Source organism: Phodopus roborovskii, unplaced genomic scaffold (assembly GCF_943737965.1).
Source record: "Phodopus roborovskii unplaced genomic scaffold, PHOROB, whole genome shotgun sequence".
Taxonomy (NCBI): Eukaryota; Metazoa; Chordata; class Mammalia; order Rodentia; family Cricetidae; genus Phodopus; species Phodopus roborovskii.
The window spans coordinates 3,039,901-3,059,487 of record NW_026126485.1 but is presented as its reverse complement, the minus strand read 5'-3'; the positions used below and the strand labels follow the sequence as shown (position 1 = coordinate 3,059,487).

Sequence of the window (19,587 nt, the reverse complement as noted above, 5' to 3'; positions counted from 1 at the left end):
CTCAATCCCCCAGGATGGACTGAAGTGTTTAACAGGTAGATCCAATGCCTCAGAAGATGTAACTGGGTTTTCACATACAAGTGGGAGTGATAAGTGATAAACAGATGCTCTGAAAAGTAGCTCTTCTGGTTCCCACCTCCAGCTCAAGGGCATTGAAATGTGGAACAGGACTATGTGGTGTGGGTCATTTCTTAATTCAAAATGTCACTCAGACATTGGAGAACTGAGAACATCCCTCTGTCCTTCCTGCTAACATTCTCTAGTGCAGAGGCTCTCCTGCTTGGCCTGAGCATGAACATGAATAGCTGAAGACACTCACATTCATGTGAAGTTGCTGAACACTAGCCTATGCCCTGTGGTCCTCCTTTAAGCCTCCTTTGTCCGCAACCTTATCACTCTGCTTTATGTGATTTAAAGTGCCCCGTGTAATTCTCAACCTAGTGTATGTTTGTTACTAAATCCCAGGCCCTTACTGTGCCTCAAGAGCTGTGTTCATCCTGTAACTTCTCTGTATAGTGGGCTTGGGATTGGTCCCTCTAGGTGTGTACATGGAAGTACTTATACTGTAGACTGTGGCCTTGGTAAAGTTCCCTGAGGCTTCCAGATACTGGCTTTTGATGTATATAAATAGGAATGCCAAATGTCTTCTCTCCTTGGGTGAATTATTGTGAAGATTCAAAATGATGCATGGGAATGATTAGCATAGAGCCTGGATCATTGTAAGTATTAATACTTACAAGAATCTATTAGGCTTTAACCCTCCTGGACGAGATATTGTCAGTATTCACTGCTTTTACCTAAACATAACAGTTACAGAAACATTGCAGAGGGCATTAATTGACAACTGGCAGATGGGTGTTAAGAGCCCTGGTTGTAGCTGGACATGTTGAGTGCTGATATGTAAAATACCATGGCTCTGTGTGGTTATCTGTCATAATGGATAGCTGCATGAGGTGTGCCCTAATGATCTTAAGACCTCTATAGGCCACTTTCTTGGGAAATGTGCCTCAGAACTGACTGAAGGCTGTATTATCAAGTACACTCTCTGTCCCATTCATAATATGTCATGAACCTCTAGGCCTCGAGTCCAGACCTACATGTGCCCAAATTACAGTCTTCTCATAAACTCCTTCTTGCAATCCACTGTTCATTTTTTTAGATAACGTTTCTTTCTCTAGCTCTGAGTCAAGTAACTCCTAGTCAGAATACCCCCAGTGAAAAAGAAGATAATCCCACTTTTAGGTCCTATCAACTAGATGCACTGAGGGTTGTCAGACCTGTGGCATGTGGCTATCCCAGCAGCTTGTATGTAAAAGAGCTTGTATTTTGTGATCTCAGTTCTTTTGTTGTGAAACTGATGCCTACATTTGGGCTGTTAGGAGAAAAAAAATCTATGGATTGTATTTTCAAGGTGCTCATTCATTTAAGAACTGTTTGCTCATCCATGTGCTGTATGTCCTGGCAGGTTCTGGAATAAATAAAGCACATTCTCCTGAAAACTCTTTGTATTAGTTTAAGCATTGCATGTTTCAAGAGCAGTCATACCTCAGTCTTCCTTCTGTTTATTGAAATGGCACATGTGTAGGCAGCAGAAAGTCCTGAGAAAACACAAAATGCCCGAGTCTTTCTGCCATAACAGCATAATGCTGCACTATTAAAAACAGAGAAAAGACCAAAACCCTCTTAAGTGGTAATCTGCTATGTCAGATCCTACAGCTGACCAGCATGAATCCCTTACTCAGGGAAGGTATGGTTCCTCTCCAGCAGAGTTCACTTTCCACTGTTCAAAGTTGTTCATGATGACTACTCAGCACTAGATATATAGAAAGTTATTTAACATGTATTTAGTTCATGTTTCATTTTTTAAAGAAAAGGAATCTCAAAGCATGAACAGAGTAAACTTTATTAATGTTATCTGTATAAAAATGTATCTGAAAAGATAATTCCACCCATAGGCTCTTACTCTTATTAAAGACTGAAAACAAGATTATTCTATCTTAGAGAGATAAGGATGGTATTGCCTGAAAGGAGTATCCATTCTTCTATATAAATGTCAGCCTTTAACTTGCTGTTTAACTGAGCTGTTATATGATACTGTGGTGACTAGATACTTGGTTTCCCTTCTCTTGAGGTGTGAGAAGCATGAACAATACAGACATTCAGTGGTCTGCTATCCTGAGCTGGGGATATGCTGACAACATCTTACGATTGAAAAGTAAGCAGAGTGAGCCACCAATCAACTTCATACAGAGTTCACAACAGCACCAGGTAAATTTGGGTGTAAGTTCAGTGTGTCTTGGGAAGGAATGAGGAGTCTAGCTGACACTGCTTACTTAATGCCAGCCCAGAAGCTGCTATTTACAGTCTTTCTAGATGTCCTAGTCCCTGCTCATCTGATTAGGTCACACAGTTTGGTTTTTGCATATTTTTTCATTGAGAGAGCTGTCATGAACACCTTTGTGTACGAATCTGGGGCCCAGTGTTTAAACAAAATGAGCTACTTTTATCCTGGATCCATTTGGCTCACCAACTAGGTCATACATAACCTAGTTTATACATAACCATAGTATTATCTTTATTACCTGGTTTTCCCTAAATAGCCCAGGTATCCAGCATCTTATGGAGCAAGAGGATACTGGGCCTCATCTCCTGGAGTTGTGTTGTGTTCCCAGCTTTGATAGTCACAGACTACAAAATCTTTGGCAGATAACTTGGCCTTTCCAGATTAGAGTGTCTTTCCTCCTCTTTAAAATTATGTTTATCCAATTTGCATTGATCCCTCAGAAAGTTGCTGAAATGTATAAAAATTGTCTGCTATACACACATGGTACTGCCATAGCCACAACAGACTTTGAATTGAGCACATAGCCTCCTTCTCTCTGTCTTTCCATGGGATGGTCTCTGACCATTATCTGACTTCCCCTCCCCTGACTGTGAAACACCTAAATACCTGTTCATGTGTGCTGAAGTGTTGCCATCCCTTGGAGTGGTTGACAGCATAATCAAAAATGGCTGTGCCAGTTTTATAAGCTGAAAAGAAGGTCACTGCCATTTGTTCCTGGACTTGTCCAGAGCCAGCAGAACCAAGGATAAAGGGACAGTGAAAAACAACCTTATTAGGAATGTTAATAAGATTTTTCTGTTTTTATCATATTGGAGAATTTTATACAGATAGAAGTATGTATCCAACATCAACAAGTGGTGATGAATCATAACAAAGCTGGCAGTATAATTAAATTGCAAATGAGTCTGCAAAATCAGTGAAAACACAAAAACATGTTGCAGAATAAGTATGTCCCTTGCTGCCTCCTTTATGCAATTGTTATAAATTGCAAGGGGAAAGAAAAGAGAGTGGGAGTTAGATATATAATATATGCTACATCTTCCAGTATGTTGACAAATACTTTCATAACTAGGTGTAGCGCAGTTTTTTGGATGTGATGCTTGGCATTAGCAACTGTCAAAAGCTGTGAGGGCATGAGAACTGAGCCAAACTTGAATGGTACCTCCATGGTTAGGAATGAAGAATTTGGTGCCAAAGTAGTAATCTTTCACCTTTATCATTCCTTCTCCTATTTAAGAACATTTACAACTGTTAGAGCAAACCTGTGTTTACATATACACTGCTTCCCCACAGAAAGACAGAAAGAGAAAGCATGAAAGTAAAATATAGTAGCCCAGCATGGTAGCTTCCGACACCATGCCGGGCTTAGATTGGAGGATCTTGAGTTTCAAGCCAACCTGGGATACACAATTAGACCCCATTTCAAAACAAAAGACCAGTACATAGATGTTTGAAGTTCTCACATATTCACATTCACACTCAAGCTTTCATCAATTCTGTGTTATTTTGTTGAATTTCTAAGAAACAAGTATATATAAAAATATAAAATTATATACTATTGTTTTTAATACCCTGTATTCTGGAAAGAGTTGTTAAACATTTTTGCTAAAAAATGTTGAAAGTACCATGGTTACATTTGCTTCTGCTCTGATCATATCAAGAAAAATGTTTGTAATAATGTATTTTGGTAAAATGTTCTCAGAAAGTGAGAACTGTCTCAATGTTTTTAACACGTGCTAATCTTTGGTTTGTCCTCTCAAAGGTGACCAGTTGTGCCTGGGTGCCTGACAGTTGTCAGCTCTTCACTGGGAGCAAGTGTGGTGTCATTACAGCCTATACCAACAGGCTCACCAGCAGCACGGTAAGCTCTGGCTCATGGGCATATGACTTGGACCTTTATGTCATTGAGGAAAGCCTGGATGATGTGAGGTGTCCTTGTGTAAACATATGTATTAGCCCTTCTCATTCTAGCTCTTAGGAAGTGGAAGATCACAGACCTAACTCATTAGAAATAGGTTTATTAGGAGTGATGAAGGATTTTGAAAATAATCATTAAGGTCTTAATTTTTGCCTCAGAGACACATAACATTTTGAGATATGATCATCTTTGCATTTAGGCTCTTCACAACAGTCTTTGAGACAGGGTCAAGTCCTGGGGTTCCAGACACCACATAGCTTTCTTTTTTTCATGACTTTTGAGTCTTGCCTGTATTCTCAGTATCCACTTGATCATTCAGAAAGAGTATATATGGCATGACTTCTACCCTCTGTACTCAAAAGTGTGGAAACCCTAGTGTCTGACTAAATTAAATGGCAGCAAAATCTGAGTAGCCATCTTAATTTCTGTTAGTTACTGGAAAGCATATTCAAGCCATCCACTGAATGTCCAAGGTGAGGTATTTAAATAATAACCCAGTTTTTATTTATTCTTAATGTGCATTGGTGTTTTGCCTAGGAAGGGCATTGGCTCTCTTGGAGCTGTAATTCCAGACAGTTGTGAACTGCCATGTGGGTGCTACGAATTGAACCTGGGTCCTCTGGAAGAGTAGCCAGTGCTTTTTTATAACCACTGAGCCATCTCTCCAGTCCCTAAGCCAGTTTTTTTTTTTTTACTTTTTTTTTATTTATTTTATATAACAAAGTCCATTTAAATGAAAACAAACATTTATAGACAATATTTGGGAATTTGGGCATCTTTCCAAACTACTTCCTGCTGGTAAGGGGCGCTGTCATGGGGGATTCGAAGAAGATTCAGAAATCCTGGCTGTAGTCTGTAAGGCTGCTTTGTCCAGCTGTTTTGAATGTAGGATCACCTGGTACTCTGTTTCAGGTGGTCTGGCGTGATCAAACCACATTAGTCTGGAAGGAATCCAAATCTTTTCATTTTCTGTGGAAACAAAAATAGAAATCCTTTTCCCCAGTAACTTGTCCTTCAACTTAAATTTTGGAGTCAAAGCATTTTTTTTAATTTAATTTATTATTTTACATGTCGATCCCAGTTCCCTTTCCCTCCCTCCCTCTTTCCTTCCCTCCTTTTTTCCTTCCCTCCCTTTTATCCTTTCTGCCCTCTCACATGCACTCTAACCACCCTCCCCTCCCATCCCCCCCACACCAGGGGAATGCCATCCAGTTGGGGTCATGTAGATCTGACAGGTCCTGTCTCTAGATTAAGGCAGTTATCCCTCCATGGGGGATGTGTTCGCAAAGTCCTTTTGTGCACCAGGGATACATCCTTGCTCCACTGTCTGAGGTCCCTTAGACTGCTCAGTCCTTCTGGCTGAGACTCATATTCAGGGGGGCCTGACTCAGTCCCATGCTGGCTTCCCAGCTATCAGTTTAGTGGCTGTTAGCTCCTCCTTGTTCAGGTAAGCTGTCTCTATGTGTTTCTGCCGCCTGGTCTTGTCCTCTCCATCTGCATCTGGGTTCTAGTTCGACTCAGTGTTTATGTATGGGTGTTTGATCCTGTTTCCAACAGGCATTAGTTGAGGGCTCCATGGATAAGTTAGTTGTTGATCTCACTATCCGGGAAGGGCATTTATGATAGCCTTTCCACGGAAGCTCAAATTCTTAGTTGGGAGCAGTCTTGTAGTTCTCTAGATCTTTCTTTGTGTTCAATTTTATCTTGAAACCAATAATTGCTCCCTCTTTTATGTTCTCTCTCTCTCTCTCTCTCTCTCTCTCTCTCTCTCTCTCTCTCTCTCTCTTCTGTCTTCTATTCCTAACCAGGCTCAATCTTCCTGGTCGCCATGTTTTCCTTTCCTCCCCCTCGTTTTCTCCTACTTCTCTCTCCATTCGCTGCCCCCCCCCCACTTCCCCTGAGCTCTGGGGGACTTATCCCTTCCCAGTTCTGTGAGGGACTTTATATGAATCTCTTAGAATACACCTTGTATCTTAGTTCCTCTGGTGGTGTGAATTATAGGCTGGTGATCCTTTGATCTAGGTCTAAAATCCGTATATGAGTGAGTACATACCATGTTCCTCTTTTTATGACTAGGTTACCTCATTCAGGATGGTTTCTTCAAGTGCCATCCACTTGCCTGCAAATTTCAAGATTCCTTTTTTTCCCTCCCCCCCCCCTGCAGAGTAGTATTCCATTGTGTAGATGTGCCACATCTTCATTAACCATTCTTCAATTGAAGGGCATCTAGGTTGCCTCCAGGTTCTTTCTATTACAAATAGTGCTGCTATGAACATAGTTGAACAGATGTCTTTGTTGCATGGATGTGAATTCTTTGGGTATATGCCTAAGAGGGGGATTGCCGGGTCCTGTGGTAAACTAATTCCCATTTTCCTGAGGAACTGCCATACTGATCTCCACAATGGCTGTATGAGTTTGCACTCCCACCAGCAGTGGAGGAGTGTTCCCCTTTCTCCACATCCTCTCCAACATGAGTCATCATTGGTGTTTCTAATTTTAGCCATTCTGGCAGGGGTAAGATGGTATCTCAAAGTTGTTTTGATTTGCATTTCCCTGATAGCTAAGGATGTGGAGCATTTTCTTAAGTGTCTTTCAGCCTTTTTGATTTCCTCTATTGAGAATTCTTTCTTCAGTTCTGTACCACATTTTTTAATAAGGTTATTTGGTGTTTTGTTGACTAGTTTCTTGAGTTCTTTGTATATTTTGGAGATCAGCCCTTTGTCGGATATAGGATTGGTGAAAATCTTTTCCTAGTCTGTGGGCTGCCGTTTGGTCTTGTCCACTGTGTCCTTTGCGTTACAGAAGCTTCTAAGTTTGAAGAGGTCCCATTTATTAATTGTTTCTCTCAGTGTCTGTGCCCCTGGAGTTATGTTCAGGAAGCAGTCTCCTATACCAATTTGTTCAAGGGTACCTCCCTCCTACTTTCTCTTCTAAGAGGTTCAATGTGGCTGGATTGATGTTGAGGTCTTTGATCCATTTGGACTTGAGTTTTGTGCATGGCGACAGACATGGGTCTATCTGCAGTCTTCTACACACCCTCATCCAATTGTGCCAGCACCATTTGTTGAAGATGCTGGCCTCGTCCCATTGTATAATTTTAGCTGTTTTGTCGAAAATCAGGTGTTCATAGGTGTGTGGGTTAATACCAGGATTTTCAATTCGATTCCATTGGTCTACCTGTCTATTTCTGTGCCAATATCAAACTGTTTTCAGGACTATAGCTCTGTAGTAGAGCTTAAAGTCAGGAATGGTGATGCCTCCTGAAGTTCTTTTATTGTACAGGGTTGTTTTGGCTATCCTGGGTCTTTTGTTTTTCCATATAAAATTGATTGTTATTCTTTCAAGGTCAGTGAAGAATTGTGGTGGGATTTTAATGGAGATTGCATTGAATCTGTAGATTGCTTTTGGCAAGATTTCCATTTTTACTATGTTTATCCTACCTATCCAAGAGCATGGGAGATCTTTCTATTTTCTGGTATCTTCTTTAATTTCTTTCTTTAGAGCCACAAATTTCTTATTATATAGGTTTTTTTACTTGTTTGGTAAGCATTACCAAAGATACTTACACCAAGATACTTTATATTGCTTGTGGCTATTGTAAAGGGTGATGTTTCCCTGATTTCTTTCTCTGTCTCTTTGTTGTCTGAAAAAAGTAGGGCTACTGATTTTTTTTTGAGTTTGTCTTGTATCCTGCTAGTTTGCTGAAGGTGTTTATCAGCTGTAGGAGTTCCCTGGTAGAGTTTATTGGGTCGCTTATGTAAACTATCATATCATCTGCAAATAGAGCCAGTTTGACTTCTTCCTTTCCAATTTGGTTCCCCTTGATCTTCTTTTGTGGTCTTATAGCATTAGCTAGAACTTCTAGTATGATATTGAAGAGATATGGAGAGAGAGGGCAGCCTTGTCTTGTTCCTGATTTTAGAGGAATTGGCTTAAGATTCTCTCCATTCAGTTTGATGTTGGCAGTTGGTTTGCTGTATATTGCTCTTATTATGTTTAGGTATGTTCCTGTTATACCTGACCTCTCCAAGACCTTTATCATGAAAGGGTGTTGAATTTTGTCGAAGGCTTTTTCCGCATATAGGGAGATAATCATGTGGTTTTTCTTTTTCTGTTTGTTTATATGATGGATCATGTTGATAGATTTTCGTATGTTAAACCATCTGCATTCCAGGGATGAAGCCTACTTGGTCATGGTGGATGATTTCTCTGATGAATTCTTGAATTCAGTTTGCCTGTATTCTATTGAGGATTTTTGCATCGATGTTCATCAGGGATATTGGTCTGTAGTTTTCTTTCTTAGTTGTGTCTTTGTGAGGCTTGGGTACCAAGGTTATTGTGGCCTCATAAAAAGAGTTTGGCAGTGAACCTTCTGTTTCTATCTTGTGGAACAGTTTGAGGAGTAGTGGTATTAGTTCTTCCTTGAATGTCTGGTAGAATTCTGGGCTGAATCCATCTGGCCCTGGACTTTTTTTTGGTTGGAAGGCTTTTGATGACTGCTTCTATTTCATTGTGGGTTATAGGTCTATTTAACTTGTTTGTCTGTTCTTGATTTAATTTTGGTAAGTGATAGTTATCCAGAAGTTTGTTCATTTCCTTTGAATTTTCAATTTTTGTGGAATATAGATTTTCAAAGTATGACCTGAAAATTGTCTGGGTTTCCTCTGTGTCTGTTGTTATGTTCCCCTTTTCGTTTCTGATTTTGTTAATTTCCTAAGACAGTTTTTTAAAAAGACATGTTATGCACTTTTATGTCTCCTTGTGGTACTGTTCAGGATGTAGCAGGTTAAAGTAATAATCTTCTTTCTCATCTAGAATCTTCTCTGGGCTATTTTTTTTTCATTGTAATTTTCATGATTACATTATTAAATATATTTTGCTTAGTGGAACTACTATTCTTAGCACAGTATTATTCCCAAGATCTTATGGTAAATCCCTTGTTAAAATTTGCCCTTACCCTTGGGGTTAAATGTAACTATAATATTGTTTCTGTTTCTTATCAGTGGAGCCACTAAAATGTTTTAGCAGGAGTAATGGGACCCTGGAGAGCCTGCAAGGAGAAACACCCTGAAGGCTGGGAGGGAGGCTAGGACAGGATGTAGGAAAGGATGGGACAAAGGGAGAGGTCCCTGCTAAGTATTAGGGAGCCAAGACAGTTATACTTAAACTGGGTACTACTGGGTGGAGAAAAGGGATTATCAATAGTGGGGGAACCAACTTGCCCAACAATATGGAATCCATGGTCTGCTAAGTTGGGAGATGGCAAATAATTTTCTGTGTAGTTAAGACTGCAGTGGTGAGGATGAAATTAAAAAAAAATATGGAGCCCAGGGGTGAAGTTCTTATTTGTCATGGTCACTAAGGAACCTGAGTCTAGAAGTATCTCCTTTTTATTTCTCCTTTTTTATTACCAAACACCTCATCTGTACACATCTATCTCTATCATTAATGGTTGCCAGTATGTTCAGTCATCTCAGTTTGAACTCTGTTGCCTCACTTCTAGGTATCTGTCCAAGCCTGCCTCTAGGATAGCTATCTGCTGTGCACCATGCATAGTTGCCTTTTTAAAACTAGCTTTATTTTTGGGTGTTTGTTTGTTTGATCCATTTGCTTCCTGACACTTTAAACAGCCTTGTTCTTAGTTTTCCTCATTTCTGTGTTTTTAATTATGCATCAACACAGTATATAGTACCAGATTAAAAAGAAAAGGATTATGATGTCAGTACAGGAAATACCTTTGACTAGAGCTGACCATAGTTAAACCTGTTTAACTTAAATATAACAAGATTAGTTTTGTTTGCTATTAAATTGTGGCAGGCTGATGAAGGCTCATATTGTTTATAATTCCTTTTATATAATTTTCCTGAAAGCAGGTTTTCCAGATCATTGCTAAGGGTTTTCTTTCCTTCCAAGTAGTAGGTAGCTGAGTTGTGAGAGTAGTGGTTGCTGCCTACTCAGTGTCAGAAAAGCAGCTTAGCTGTATGGTTCTACCAGTGTTTGAGGAGAGCTCTTAGGTCTTCACAGATGTTGATGTTGATGCTTATTTCACAGACTATCTCAGAAACCTGTATCCATGATACAGCCCTGGCCCTGGCTGCAAAGTCAAAAGGAGGCTTCTGACATTCGCTTTATTCTGTTCTATATCCCTGGTCCTAAAAGTTTTTATGTGTTTCTTCAGGGAGGTTTCACACAGACTAAAGATGGCCCCATAGTGCCACATAAGACACACCAAAGTCCTTGTTGGGAGAATATTCCCCATCAAGGGGTTCTAATAAAAGCATCTCCCCTTGCTAGTAAACTGTACCTTACTTTATGTACTTACTTCTCAACTGTCTGGGTCTTCTCAATGAAACCTTCTAAGATGCCTTCTAGTTAATTGTAGATACTGAGTGATTATGGGATGGTTATCTATAACTCGAGCGAATGTTATAGAAGACTATCTCCTGAAAGTAATAATTGATTGCATAATAGTTATTCTTGAGACATACAGCCTGATATTGTTTTTAACAGACTGAAAATAGATATTTTATTGGCTTAGAGTTTGAGAAGTCACACACAAATAAATGTATAGTAACTATAAATTTAAACAAAGTTTGGTGCACCAGTGCAGAATATAATTCAAAACTTGGCAGGAGGGTACAAGGTCAGATATATTGATCTCCCTTGGCAACACATTTCAGGTACCTGGTGAGCAGGTGCAAAAGGTTGAAGGTGACAGAAACCTCTAGACAGCTAGGAGTCTTCTACTGGCACAAGCAGTAGGATGTAGCTCTAGGACCTGGAGCCTGCTGTGTGCTGAGTGTGAATGCATGCCTTGAGCTGGAGCAGATATGGAGTACTGTGCAAAAGGCACCAAGATGTCCTTCAGGTCACTCTACAGGACCTTCAACATCAAGGCTGCAAAGCTATTTGTTGCTCCTGCAGCTGCAATTGCCAAGGTCCCAGGCCCTGAAACAGAAATAGAAAATACACATGACTTCCTTCTGCAGTAACCACTCCTTGATACTAACATCCTTGTACCTCTTGAAGGCCTGTAGTTCTTGTAGGAACACAGACCTGAACTGAGACATTCGGCAGACCTTTATATCCAACAGCACACTGGGGAGCCTGAAGACAGGAACAGCCCAAGTCCTCCTCAGCACCACCATCATTGGCATCAGGAGGAGCATGCAGCCCCACCTATATCTGGCTTCACCCTGGACTGTGGTGTCTGTAATGAAATGAGACCTCAAGTGTGTCCTTGAGGTTCTCCCCTGGGATCTCACTCTTGCTTGGAGTTTATAGCCTCCATCTTCCCCTATGGCTCTCAGCATTTCCAGCTTCATCTAGAACAGGGTAGCTGCCCATGGTTCATGGTGCCACTTTAAATTTGCCTTGGGCAGCTCCAGCTCATGTAGAAAAGGTGAAATTGACATTAATCACCAGGGGAGCCCAAGATTGGGGAAATCCAGAGCAGAGCTGGGCCAAGAGTTAGGTGAGGACTTAAGTCACCTAAGATAGAGTGAGTCTGAAGAATTCCCACAGGAAACTCAATACACACAGGGGTGGTCTTGGTTACCTCTTGAGTGGATCCCAGCTTGGGGGGGGGGGTTCAGATATGGGACAAGATGCCTCGTACAAGGGCCAGGAGGGACACTTAGGAGAAGCCACCCTGGGAACCTGGAGCTGCTTTCTCAGCAGGAGTGAGCAGGAATATTGTTGAGTGGGAAATTCTGAAATGCCAATAATAGTAAACACTCCAATAAAAAAGCAGGTCATAGCCATGTGGCCTTCAGACATAATTGGTTCTTGAAAGTCCATCTATAGTCATTGAGAAGGGACACAACATTGGAACCTGTCAAATTAAAGAGAAGAACAAAACTTTTTATGGCATTATATATAACTTGAAAACAGTTTTAAATATCAGTAAATAAAAGGTACTCATTTCAACGATGATAACTGTATGGAGTGTTATATACCATTAAAATCATTTGAAGATAATATCAAAAGTAGAAATGCAAAATAATATAAAATACAAAATAGAAATTTATTTGTATAGCAATATTACAGACTATAGAAATATATGTGCCTTTAACAAAAACTGAACAAGAGCAAATAAAAATAAAAGGCAATGCAAGTTACTAAAATTGAGCAATATAAATTGTTAAAATTCTTCATTAACCTTTATCATTTAAAAAGTTGAATAGGATTGAAAAATGATCTGATAAGAAGAAAGCCTGAGGCATATTTTTAATTTTGAGATACTACAGATTATTTTGTGTGGGATTTCATCTCATACTTTGCTTAATATTCAAATTCCAGCCCTCAGAAATCGAAATGGAGAGTCAGATGCATCTCTATGGACACACAGAAGAGATAACCAGCTTATGTGTCTGCAAACCATATAGTGTGATGATAAGTGTGAGCAGAGATGGGACCTGCATCGTATGGGACCTAAACAGGTACATAAGTCTCTCATCCAGGCACAGCTGCTTGAAATGTTACATATTTTACAGTATATAGTAAATACACTAAATTCATGTCACTGTGCTGTCAATTTAAACATAAGACACATGCTTATATGTATAGAGTACCTCTGTAATCTGGTAAAAGTCAGAAGTCAGATAACACATGCTTATAGGTATAGATGAGTACCTCTATAGTCTGGTGAAAGTCAGAAGTCAGATGCCTCAGAATAGGAGTTACTCAGACTGAGGAAAGGAAACATAAAAGCTGTAATCCTGTGTGTGGCTGGATGTGTAAATTCATGTCATTTATTTTAGATTATGCTATGTACAAAGTCTGGCAGGACACAAAAGCCCTGTGACAGCTGTCTCTGCCAGTGAAACATCAGGTGACATTGCTACTGTGTGTGACTCAGGTGAGTTGTCCCCAGCCAAATCCTAGGGCTGACCTTTCTTTCCCTGGCTAGGGCTTCTCTTGGCTTCCTTCAGTATAAGCACTTTGGCCATAGCATGGTTGTATATTAAAATGTAAGGTCCTGCACGGACTTCTCCTGAAACAGAAGTTAAAATTTTTCCTGATAGATGTAAAAATTTGCTTAATTACCCTTAAACAAATCATTGTTACCTAATTATTTGAAATGTCATGGCTTTTGTTTTCTATACCACTCTGCTTTGGTTTTTAACCATTAGCTTTGTTATCTTTCTTGTGCTAGAGAACAAGTTTCTGACAAATTGAGTTTGATGATTTTTACTTGTCCTTTTGCTGTCATAAGACACCCTGACAAATGCAACTTAAAATAGTTTGTGTTTATTTTGGCTCCTTTTCTGCAGGGTTCCCTAAGCCCTGAGGGGAAGGAATTGATAGAGATATCCCAATTAGGACTGAGTGCTCTAAGGTCTCTCACTCTCTGCATATTTGTCCAGCTTCTCTAATGATGACTAAGCAAGACACTGATCTATGAGTATAGCAGAATGTCTCACTGGGAGTTATTTTGTTGCTATGTCCTTTTGCAGAACAGTAGTATTTGATCTTCCCCTAAGTCCCTGGTCTATCTAGTCTCAGGGTTTTTGTCATCTAAGCAGTGTCTGGTACGGGTTCTATCACAATCAGACATTGGTTGGTTAGTCCCAAAACCTCTATGCCACTATTACACTAATGCATTTTGCATACAGGTCACCATTGTAGATGGAAGATTTTATGGCTGTGTTGGTGTTTGCCTTTCTCCTTTGACAGTGTAAGGAGACCTCCAGTGCCCTAAACTCCAGTCTTAGGCGGAAGGCTCTATGTAAGCACCAGCTCAGCTTCTCCATGTTCATTGGGTTGTGTAGGCATTGCTTCAGCATAAAGCCTTAGCATCAGGAGGGTCTCTTGTTCACTGCTGTGGTGCACCAGGCTAGCTGGCCCACAAGCTTTGATGGATTCCAACACCACCTTCTGTCTCACCATAGGAGCACTGGACTTAGTGTTATAGCTGTCATGGTCAGAGTTTCATTACCTGTTACTAAGATAAAGCACTGGACAAAAGCAAGTTAAGTCAGCTCCAGTGAGAGAGAAGTCAGGGTGGCAGGAACTCAGAGCAGCCACAGTCAAGCACAAAGAATTAATGCACACAAAGCTTGTGTTCAGCTTGCCTTCTCCATTTCATACAGTCCAGATCCCTAAATCAGGGAATGGTCCTGCCCACAATTAAGACATCTCTTCCTACATTAATTAATTTTATTAAGACAATACCTCACAGACATTCTCAGAGATTCAACTTAATCTAGAGAATCCTCACAGATGTACCAGGCTAACTAAACTTAGTTTAGTTCAGTGTTAATAAATAAAATCCCACAATAGATATTCTGAGGAATAAGCTTTTGTTTTAAGAATTAATTTGCTTTTTTAAAAATACATAATACCATTTTTACTGAAACTTTTTTCTTTTGAAAGTTGCATAAATCATTTTTGGTTTATTTATTTATTCATTCATTCATTTTTTAGGTAGGGTCTCTATATGTAACCCAAGCTAACCAGAAACTCATGATCCTCCTGCCTCCCAAATTGCTTGGATTATAGGTGTTTTTCACCACTTCTGTGCTGGGAGGAGGGACCCTGCTCACCCATGCTTCTATGTATGGAGGCCAGGGATTGACTTTCAATATCTTTATTGTTCTTTGTCTTATGTTTTGAGAGAGGGTCTCTCAGTTTCCAAGGATCTGCCTGGATCTGCCTCTCCACCCTGGGGTTATATGCATGAACCACCATACCTAGCTGTTTAATAGGTGCTGGGGATCTAGACTCAGTCCCTTAGGCTTACACAACAAGCACTTGACCCACTGAGCTGTCTCTTAGCTCCCTTAAGTAGCTTCTTTTGGATGGTTTCACAGAATATTTCTCTCTTTTGGAGAATGGTATTCTAGGTAACTTCAAACATAATTGAGATTTTCCAGTCCATACATGGAAATGTAATCACACAAAGATCCCTGATTCATTTCCCTTGTTGCTGTTTCGATTCATCATTGGTCAGTGCCCACCAAGAACTAATCTATAAGACTGTATGACTCTGTAGTAATTCAGAGCCATTAATCGGTGCTTCCTGTGAGCTGCTTCACTGAGTAAGCAAGGGTGGCCCTTATGGGTGCCCTAGAGACCTCATTGTGAGACCCCACCCAGCCATTCTGGTGATCTGTGGAATGATTTGGTGTTTCAGCTGGAGGGGGCAGTGACCTGAGACTTTGGACAGTGAATGGGGACCTCGTCGGACATGTCCACTGCAGAGAGATCATTTGTTCTGTAGCTTTCTCCAACCAACCTGAGGGAGTATCCATCAATGTCATTGCGGGGGGTCTAGAAAATGGCATTGTGAGGTAAGAGAGAATTTGACTCTTTTCTTCCCAATCATGGATCACTGCAGTTTGAGAAATGAATTCTAATGTCTAAGTATATTAATATGTAGGACTTAAGAGATTGAAAGTCACTTTGGAGTATAGGTCTTTATTCCTGTTGTGTTTCTAAATAGTAAAAGCTAGTGCAGTTTGGAAGTATTGTGTTAACGATAAGATAATGTAAAATATTAACCATATGAAATCTGGTTCCCACCTGCAACCCTTTTAGACTCCCCAGAGGCAATGCTGTTCTTTGCAGTAGAGCATCCTGGTAACTCAGCTAACAAATGCTGATGTTTTTCATTTTGCAGTGCATTTAGCTTTAGTTTGCATAATTGAATAATGACTGCATTTCCCTCTAGGTTATGGAGCACATGGGACTTGAAGCCTGTGAGAGAAATTACATTCCCCAAGTCAAATAAGCCTATCATAAGGTAAGATCTACCATTGCCTTTTATTCTTCATAAAATAATTTATAATTGTATTTTTGTTAGAGAAATATTAAAGCATATTGACCCAAAGAATGTGTGTGTGGAGGCTTCATGAAAAGCCAGCCTCTACCATGCAGCAAATTTCCTGTTACCAGCAACAAACCAATATACTCCTGTCATGTGGAGATGGGCTGGCCCTCTGCCAGGAAGCTTCTGAGACCATAGAAACTGTTCTTTCTACTTCCTCCAAGCAATGACAGTCATGTGACTGACTGTCATAGGGATGTGCTTCATAAAACAAACACCAGTCTCCCTTACCTTGGTTTACAAATTTGACTTTAAAACTCAATCAGTAGTTGAGATATTCAAATTATATTTAATTAAAATAAGTTTATTTTGATTGTGCTGAACTTAAATGTTAACGAATCTAAATTATCTACTAATGTTACATTATTTTACCTTTTTTTCTCCAGAGAAATAAAATTATCCTCAAAACAAATGTTATTTAAGGGCTGGGTGTAGTGGCCCATACCTTTAATCCCAGAAGCTGGGACGCAGAGAAAGGCAGATCTCTCTCTCTCTTCTTCTCTCCCCCTCTCGTTCGTGTGTGTGTATGTGTGTGTGTGTGTGTGTGTGTTAGTATAAGATGTCTTTGTGAAGTTTCTCCTACCCTGATCTCTGAGGCTCCGGTTTTTGTTGTTTTTTTTTTTTTTTTTTTTTTTTTTTTAGTTTTGGTTTCTCAAGATAGGATTTCTCTGTGTAATGGCCCTAGCTGTCCTGGAACTCGCTCTGTAGACCAGGCTGGCCTCGAACTCACAGAGATCTGTCTGCCTCTGCCTCCTGAGTGCTAGAATTTAAGGCATGTGCCAGTTTTATTCTAGCTAAATTGAGCCCAAGCCTTGTTAGAAGGGCAACTGTATTAGAATGGGTCAGCACAGAAGGTTTTTCATGTGTAACTCTGTAGTACAGGCACCTTAGTTTCCATGTAAAAACAGTTTAAAGACTGTAATGTACAAGTGGGTTTGCTCTTTACAGCCTTACGTTTTCCTGCGATGGCCACCATTTATACACAGCCAACAGTGATGGGACAGTGATTGCATGGTGTCGGAAGGACCAGCAACGCATGAAGCAGCCCATGTTCTACTCTTTCCTCAGCAACTACGCAGCAGGATGAAGAGAAGGGCCTTCCCCAGAGAACATGAGCACCATACGGTGGAGCTGGTGCCTGCCACTGCAGAAACAGATAACTAAGCAGATATCCAGTAATGACACCTGTTCCTCAAGGCACACCTCCACAGCCTCCAAGGTCCTGAGAGTAAAGCCCTGCCCTCATTCCATAATGGTGTGGAAGGCTGGGTCAGCACGCACCAGCCAACAAGTTTGAGGCAAATTAAAGTCAGAATCTTGATACTTATTACCAAGAAGTTATGCTAAATCAAAGATTAGTGTCTCTCTTCTTTCAAAAAGAAACAGCAGAACTTTAAATTAGCTAATTATTTATCTAAAATACTAGAAACTATATTTTAAAAGTTTCTGGCATATTCCCTTACAAGCACACATTCCCCTCATAAAAAAAAAGAAAAGAAACTCAGAATTTTTCAGGACTCAACAATTGCTTTCTTTAAGAAGCAAATTATTCAGTAGGTGCCTCTGCACCAAATACATTCCGGAATATCTGAACTGAAAGTGATCTCCTGCAGCATCACACTAGGCTGTTTTTGCTGGTTGCCTTTGCCCAAAGAAGAGCTAGGTTTTTCCTGCAAGAGTGTAGGTACTTTTGATTTCATGCACATCCTCATTCCTCATAAGATTTTACTTACAATCCATAACACTAGGCATCAATACCCTTGGTTCAGTGACTAATTTTCAAATGCCATGGTAAATCTTTTAGCACCTGCCATTAACAATGCCACTGACAGAGCATTGAACATGTACCATCTATAATAAAAAGTTCCAGACAGCACTCCACAATGGAGACACAGCAGCTAATCCAGTCCACAAGGGGGTGTTCTGCTGTGAGACAGAAATGTGAAGGAAAAGAAGATAGCTGAGTGTGCAAATGGAAGGCAGGATGAGTTACCCTTTAGGAAACCAGTTTTCCTTATCCCTACTATGCTGTCATCTGAGAATCCTAGAGAAGGTGCAAAGCCCCCCTTGTGCACCACGGCATGTGAAGGCAGCTCCTAGTCTGGAATGCCATATCTGCCACATGGGGACAACTGGATTTTTACTTGAGGTGCTGCTTTAATGGCTTTGAAAACTGTCAGTAGGCTCAGAAATATGTCACCATGGGATAAAAGCACGTGTTGCTGCCTATGAATGACTTGTGCATTTGTTTTGGAAATTTACTTCATATAATGTTTACAAAACTACTTTTGTAACTTCCAGACTTTGTAAAACATTCTGCTTATATCTACAGATGCTATTCCAGAGTCTCTGCTGTGGGTACAGGCACAGGAAGAGGCAGTGCCTCATGATACCTTTAGGTCACATCGACATGAGCCACATGCTACTCCTGGGGTCCACTTATGAGCAGAGATAACATTACTTCTACTCACGTTGAAGTGATTGATTTGTTTTTAAAAATTCAGCTATTGTCTAGCTTTCATTTTTTTTTTTTTTTTTACCAAGAACTTCAAGTTAGTCTCCTATTAGAATAGGGATGCTATGCAGTCTTGGCTTTTTTAAGGACCAAGTTTCATCATTATCTAAAGAGAAAATATGCAAAATACCTGGTCTTGTTAAGAGTGCAATATTATATTTTTATGTAAAAATTGGGGGGATTATTTATTGAGCATGAAACCTAGTATGTATATGTTGGAATGCTTTATAATAATGCATGTTGTAGCACACATCCCTAGAAGTCATCACATGCTGTTACCTTATACACACTGCCACTTCAGTTTGGAAATAAACTTGCTAAAAATAGACTTAAACATGTGTCTTCTATATGTCTTGTATGTTACGATCAGATAGATCCCAGTCAGTGGCTGTTGCAGAACAAGATGTATCTGAAAGTCCTGTTACTAATCACTGGCTATTCTAGGACAAGTTTCCTTCAAGCCAATGAGCCTCCTCAAGGAATAGACCCAACAAACAAGCCATAGATGCCTGGCACTGTCGACACAATTAAGGGCTCTAGAAGAGATTGTGTGGCTGCAGCTGTGCAGATAAACACAGATACCATGTGGCTAGAGAGAAGGAAAGAACAGCAGTGGATTGAATTAAGAGCCCTGTAGATAGTAGTATTCCATGAGACATGGCCTGTGATAATCTGTACTAAAATTGGCTTTAGCCCAACTTCATGGATGCCTTAGTGTAAGAGAAACATAGGGATATGGGAGGAAATACAGAGTTCAACAGGAATCAGTCAGTAGTTCTCGGTCCAAGAGTCCACAGCCTATTGAATCTTCCCAAAAGCCATCAGAGGAGAATTCTGGGTGGAGAGGACTCTGAGAGTGAGCAACCAGAGAGGCACTGTGTAGCCACCAAAGAAATAACGGGTCCAGGCATTCTCCAGGAAGATAAGCCCACATGGAAATACTTAGATTAATAAAAATTGGTTAATAATTAAGAGAGAGC

The 19,587-nt window shown here is 40.2% G+C and overlaps 1 protein-coding gene across 1 annotated transcript in view; it reads left to right on the top strand.

Annotated features, from left to right (window-relative positions):
• The window catches only part of Lyst (lysosomal trafficking regulator), a 171,278-nt gene extending 152,347 nt beyond the window's left edge, over nucleotides 1-18,931 (top strand). Inside the window, exons 47-53 of the mRNA XM_051194746.1 lie at nucleotides 2,132-2,268; nucleotides 4,107-4,205; nucleotides 12,564-12,703; nucleotides 13,025-13,122; nucleotides 15,400-15,556; nucleotides 15,937-16,008; nucleotides 17,041-18,931. Of these exons, the coding sequence (XP_051050703.1) occupies nucleotides 2,132-2,268; nucleotides 4,107-4,205; nucleotides 12,564-12,703; nucleotides 13,025-13,122; nucleotides 15,400-15,556; nucleotides 15,937-16,008; nucleotides 17,041-17,179 (842 nt within the window). The 3' untranslated portion in view covers nucleotides 17,180-18,931. The remainder of the gene's footprint in view (nucleotides 1-2,131; nucleotides 2,269-4,106; nucleotides 4,206-12,563; nucleotides 12,704-13,024; nucleotides 13,123-15,399; nucleotides 15,557-15,936; nucleotides 16,009-17,040) is intronic.
• The last annotated feature ends 656 nt before the right edge of the window (nucleotides 18,932-19,587 follow it).